This window comes from Bos javanicus, chromosome 3 (genome assembly GCF_032452875.1).
Source record: "Bos javanicus breed banteng chromosome 3, ARS-OSU_banteng_1.0, whole genome shotgun sequence".
In the NCBI taxonomy this organism is placed as follows: Eukaryota; Metazoa; Chordata; class Mammalia; order Artiodactyla; family Bovidae; genus Bos; species Bos javanicus.
In genome coordinates this window covers 28,913,907-28,920,347 of record NC_083870.1, presented here as the reverse complement: position 1 = coordinate 28,920,347, position 6,441 = coordinate 28,913,907, and the positions used below count along the sequence as shown (strand labels likewise).

Below are 6,441 nucleotides of genomic sequence, written 5' to 3'. Positions count from 1 at the left end.
ATGGAATCTGTATAAATGGCACATAGAGAGTATTGGAAAAACAAGGTTACGAAATCAACATAAATGATAATCCATTCATTTCCAAACTTGTCCTACCTTGACAGTGGCTCTTTTCTGATGTGAGAACTTTAAAAGTATCTATGAGAAAAGAATATATACCATGTCATCATCAAATAGTGATCCTTTACGCTTCTGGTAATATATTTCATAAACAAAGTCTTCTAATTTCTAATATTATTGAAAAGGTAACACTGTCTGTAAAATAATTACGTTTTAAAAACAGTTTAGGCTGCAGTACTCTCAGAAAGGCTGCCAAAAGGAAAGCAGTTAATTTTAGATTTTTAAATGAGGTGAAACTCTCAGTTCAATAGCAACACAGAAAAGATAACAGCAATACTCCTCCAAATTGCCTCAACAGTACTTATACCAACATCAAGAGACTACATGCTCACTCACCTTGTTACATCACCACACACGGCAACCCCATACAGCCTTGAGTGCCATCATCACTGCTGTTGAGCTTTTTCATTCGGTACTGACGTATTTCTCTTACCAGTGTGTAAAAGGCATCTTCAACACCCTATAAAACAGAGAAAACAATAAAGACAGCTTACACAGCCCAAGCTGTAAGCTCTAATTTGTACTTCCTTATGTGGATTTAAAATGGCAATTATTCAATTACTAGTTGAAAAATAGGCTGAGCGTTCCTACTGTATCACATTAGCAGGCTGATATACAAACAGCACTTTTTGCAAAAATAACATTCAAGCAAAAGAAAATGGGTAACAGGAGACATATAGAACCTTCAAATCTAAAGATTTCATTCAGGAGGGCCTATACCTTAAACAGTAGCTGGTGTTGATGGAGAAAGGACTAACGTTTTAAGTATCTTTAATCAAGGGTCTTCATTTAGAAATACTTGTGCATGTTAAAGCAGGCGTAAAAAAGAAACCGTATCAGAATATTAATAAATTTATTTTGGGTTTAAACTGCAGATTAAAAAAAATAGAACTCTATTAAAAAACCCAAACCAGGGACTTTCCTGGTGGTCCAGTGGTTAAGACTCCATGCTCCCAATGCAGGTGGCTAGGGTTTGATCCCTCATCAGGGAACTAGATCCCACATGCAGCAACTAAGACCAGACACAGTCAAATTCATAAAAAAACCCCCACAAAACCAAAACCAACCCAAACAACAAAGAATGCAGATCACATCTCTAGTGAAGAGTCCATCAATCAAACTTTTTCTGCTTAAACAAACCCTTGCCAGATGCTGAAAGCTGTACTATACCTGTCTGGTCTTGGCTGAGGTTTCAATGAATGGAATCCCATAACTTTTGGCCAGTTCATGGGCTTGTTTTGTGTCAACTGTCCTTGTTGGCAAATCACACTTGTTTCCTACTAGCACCATAGGTACATCATCCGAGTCCTTTACACGCTTTATCTGTTCCCTAAAAGAAGGGAATGTATTATGGTAACATAAGAATAAACTTTTAGGAAGGAATAAACAGTCTAAAGTAAAAAAATAAAATGTAACAAACTTCAGCTAGCCCTACTGGCTTCTAGTATTGTGTTTCCCTGTTTTTGTTTTTAACTATTTGCATACTAAGAAGACTGGTTTAGACTTGATGCAATAGCCACAAGGAAGCCAAGTACCAGTTCACTTTCTATCTTGACACAGGCCCCTTTTAGGTTTCTTGATTCTCTGAAGAGCTGGGCTCTGGATTTAACTGGCAACTCAAAATCACACTCTAGATTAAGGTCTGAAGTATAAAAAGTAAAGCTTACTGCCTCCAAATAACTTTTTGAAGATTCCTAGAGTATGACAGTATTTAATGAAAGACAGTCTATCCACTTCTCTGGATGGGTGGTGTCCAAACATTTTCTTCAAACAAAATTACAGTTGGAAGTCCAAGATATAAATTAGAACACACTATAACTGCTCTTATTAACAGCAGATTAAAAGATCTGGAACTCCCAACTGATAGTACTCTCTTCAATGACAAGACATACGACACAGCAGTGTGGAAACTATTGCTCCAGATTCTCTGGACCAACCCTGTCCAACGGGTATTCTCATGATGACGGAAACATTCTCCAGCCGCCCCGTCCAACTACATCTACTAGTCACATGAATCTACTGAACAACACCTGAAAAGTCAGTTGCTAACGTGGGACCAAGGAACTAACTCTTGAATTGTTAATTCTACTGAATTTGAATAACCACAAATGGCTTGTCTACCATACTGCACAGCACTGCTCTAGACTCTCCCTTTGAATTACACACACAATCATGAACTTGAAATGCATTTCACTGGCTATCTACAGAACTGAGCTTTGTTTGGTGTGATGGCAGTACCCTATGTGAAGGGATAAGACAAGAGAGCTGAAGAGGAAAATGATTTGTAGAAATTTAGCAAATATTTATTAGGTGCTTGCCAAGTGCTGAGCATTTTATTCAGTAGTTTATTAATTCCAGAGAGAAAATGGAAAGTAGAACAGGTTTAGGGGAAGAAAACCAGTTTTGGACTAGTTTCTGAGAGTTGACATCTTCATATGGTTGGAGTGTACAACAGGACTCAAGGTTACAGGCAGAACACTTGCGTAGCATTTACTCTGTGGCAAACACTGCTCTGAGGGATTCCCATATTTATTAACTAATTTAATTTTCACAGCAACTCTGAGTAAGTACCACTGTCTTCATACTGTTAGATAAGGAGGCTCAGAGATTTAATAGTTTGCCCCAAGCTTCCATGGCTAAGAGATGATGGAGTCAAGCTGTAACCCAGGCAGAGTTTATATTCCTAACCACTATATTATTCTGCTTAAAACCACAGGTCTAAGAAAAAGAAGCCCTGAGTTTTTGGTTCTGGGTCTATTAATAACAATCATGACTATGAAAATCTAACAAACCTCCTTCTGAACTTTGCTTCTGTAAAATAAGAATGTCATACCAGAATTTATATGGTCCAATCGAGCTTTGAAAGTTAAAGTTCTGTGCAGAAAGGCCATCTTTACATTCCTTTGGCTTGCTTTATCTACCCTCTCCCCATTTTTTGCTTCCTATTATTGTCTCTGTTACTGAAGAGTGTTTTTCAGAGGTGTCTTCTGCTCTTGAGATTCCTTAGTGATCTCTCATAACAAAACCTCTAGTTCTAAATCACTACCATTAGCAAGCCTCTTGTATGTATTACCACGCATTCTAGCCGAAGTAGATTATGTAAAATAAATCCCAGTATTAACTTTCAGTAATAACCCCAGATTTCCAATACCACAACCTAAAAGAAATTCTTTTCATAATTAAAAATCTGTATCTTCCCTAGTGTGGTATCCTCATCCCTATCCCAAAACTTCAGAACACACTTAAAGATCATCCTTTCAGAAAAAACAATGCTCCTAGTACCTGTAGAGGTTAATATCTGCAAATGATTTGCTATTATTGATGGCAAACACACAAAGGAAGCCTTCGCCTGTCCTCATGTATTGGTCTCTCATGGCACTGTACTCCTCTTGTCCAGCTGTATCCAGTATGTCCAACAGACAGGTTTCACCATCTATAACCACCTGTTTTCGGTAGGAATCCTGGGGTGTGGAGGGTAGGAGGGTAGGGAGAGAGGGAGATTCCATTTTTATTAAAAATCATAGGGAATGCAATGTTACTGCCAAGGTTAAACAAACTCTAATCAAGTCCAACTCTGTCTCTTTGCTTTGTCCCTCAAACTGCTAATATATACATAATCACACAGAAAGTACTTAATGTCACCCTAGGAAAAAGTCCCAAATGCTATATGCCTGCAGAAAAGAAACTGTGGTCACTGTTCCTGGATAAGATGAAGAAAACATGGTAATTCAAAGGATAGTTCTATTGCAGATAAGATAGAGATTAGGTTCACAGTGTATTTCACTGAAGTATGAGCTGCACTTCTCTCGTTTGAATTGTCTATTGTCAATTTACTATTCTACCACCAATTACAACTTGGCCTAGGATACAGTGTCTTTTGTGTTCAAGATTATATACACAAATATCATTTATTTCAGAAAAGGTTATAACACCAAACTATTTTTCTCATCATGACAGATGTCATCATGAATATTTGGGAATATTCATCCACATGAATATTTTTCAAATATTCATGAATCAAATTCCTGAAAGTTCCAAACGAGGTTAAGTTACATTAATTCCTTGGGAAGAAAGAGATGCACAGATCATATTTAAAAAAATTTCAATTTGGCTCAAACGCAAAATTTTTATTTAAAAAAAAAAAATTTATGTTCTGGGAATTCAAAGAAAATAACCTCATCACACACTAAAGATGTGGATTCAGGAACAGTATGTAACACAGTTTGCCAGCCTATTCAACAGCTCCTCAGTAACTTACTGCATTTCAGGACTGTAATATACTTTCAAATTAACAGAGAATTCACATTGCCAAAACTTCCCTGAAGCATGAAATATGGTCAAGTGTATGAGTGCTCTGGTGAAATAAGCAAAATTAAAATTATAAAGATAGGTTTTAGTCAAAAATAAGCAAAATTAAAATTATAAAGGTAGGTTTTAGTCAAACTAAAATAAGATAACAGAAGTCAGAGCAGTGGTTATTTCCTGGCAGGACAAGGGGGTTTACTGACTAGAAAGGGGCATGAGAGAACTCTCCTGAGCATTGGAAACAGTCTATATTGTTATCTATGTGATGCTTACATGGTGTACACAAATTTAAAGCCACTGAGCTGTACCTATAAGACTTACTTTATGTAAACTACATTTTAACAAATAAAACTCTGAAAAACATCAAAATATTACAACCATTACTACTAAAGCTGGTAAGCCTAAAATAAAATTTTGCTAAGGACTAATTTTTAAGAATGCCTATATTAGAGATAGCTTGCATTAAACACTTAGTGGTTAGGTAGTACAAAGACCAGGGTGTGGATTAAAATAATCTCTAGAGTTTTACATTTCTAAATTGAATAACATTACAAACTATTTATGTAAAGGGTTTTAGATACCACTTATTGAAATCAATCTGTAACATGAACTCCTACAAACACAACAGAATCCTTAAATAAGTAATAATCACACTGCATCAGCATCCACAAACATTTAACATACTTGATTTTTCACATTGCTTGTGTGTCAGGCAAGACAAATTTACGGTACTTTACTAGACGAAGAGAGTGATTGCTCACTATCACATAACTAATAAACTGAAAACAGGACAGTACTCCAAGGCACAGTGACTCAAAATCTCATGTTCTTTTTACCTCAACCCCCAGTTTCAGTTGCTTCCAACTATGTAAGAAACACCTAGACCGCTCAATCCTTTTTCTCCTTCCTGCTATTATTCAGATATTTATACTATGACCTGTGTTCTTTTTAACAGAGCTATCATGCGAAGAAACTAAACGAGTTCAACAATGAGTTTGCAACAGTTTACAAAACGGTTAAAAACTGTAAACTTCTTATAAAATCTTCAGCAGCTAATAAAAATGAACTCTTTCCCACAAACATGTAAAAAAAGCTTAATTTACTGTATTACTAAACACAGAGCCCCAAATTACTTTTTGTCTTCTGATCATTCCTTTAGCTAAAGAACAGCTGAAGGGTACGGGGGAGGGAATGGGTAAGACTAAATGGAAACAGAGAGGTACGGTCAGCGGACTACCACTGGGCCTCACCTCTATGGTGGGATCATATTCATCTACAAAGTGGTTCTGGATTAGCTGGATTGTCAGTGCACTTTTCCCAACACCACCTGCTCCAACCACCACCAGTTTGTACTCAGTCATTTCACACCAGCAAGAACCTGTGGGAAAGCAGCAATTAGGGTTAACTGGCGAATCACAGAACTTCAAAGCTTTCTGTAATCAACAGTAACTAAAACCAGAATTTGAAATGAATTGGTTCCGTACACGTTCATCTCCGCTTGGTTCTCAAAGTGATTCAGGAGTTTAAAAACACTTGCAGGTTACTGCGGAGCTCAGAATTCTGGATTAACCTTCCAGCTACCCTCAACCTCGTTTTCAAGACTTTGGGCCCCGCCCTCAGCCTAAGGTAAAGGAAACCCCCCTTCCTACTCCTCCTGTAAATCTTCTCAGCTTTGGGGGACGGCGGCCAGGCTGTCTCCCTGTCTTAGTACCCCTCGACCCCGCCCGCCTTTCCCCAGAGAACTCCCCCGTAGGGCTCAAATCGAAGGACACCTCCGCCCAGGGCCTTTGTTTCCAGTTCGTAGATTCCGCTCGATTTCTGGCAACAACGAATTATCACTATGCTCGAAAGCTGAACGCTACACACGCCAGAGCCTTACCTCTAGCTCCACTGCCTCCACTTCGGGTAGATTACGACCACAACCGGGAAAATTGTTGGGAGACCCCGGAACCGCCATGAACAGCCCCCACTAGGGAGCGGCACTTCCGGCCCCGCCCGATACGTAATCAGTCTGCG

General features: G+C 38.3%; 1 protein-coding gene across 1 annotated transcript in view; it reads right to left on the bottom strand.

Moving 5' to 3' along the window:
• Positions 1 to 6,441, bottom strand: part of NRAS (NRAS proto-oncogene, GTPase) — a 27,207-nt gene extending 20,766 nt beyond the window's left edge. Inside the window, exons 1-6 of the mRNA XM_061410466.1 lie at positions 6,305 to 6,441; positions 5,676 to 5,803; positions 3,403 to 3,581; positions 1,291 to 1,450; positions 457 to 580; positions 97 to 138 (exon numbers count right to left, since the gene is read on the bottom strand). Coding sequence (XP_061266450.1) covers positions 461 to 580; positions 1,291 to 1,450; positions 3,403 to 3,581; positions 5,676 to 5,786 — 570 coding nt within the window. The 5' untranslated portion in view covers positions 5,787 to 5,803; positions 6,305 to 6,441 and the 3' untranslated portion in view covers positions 97 to 138; positions 457 to 460. The remainder of the gene's footprint in view (positions 1 to 96; positions 139 to 456; positions 581 to 1,290; positions 1,451 to 3,402; positions 3,582 to 5,675; positions 5,804 to 6,304) is intronic.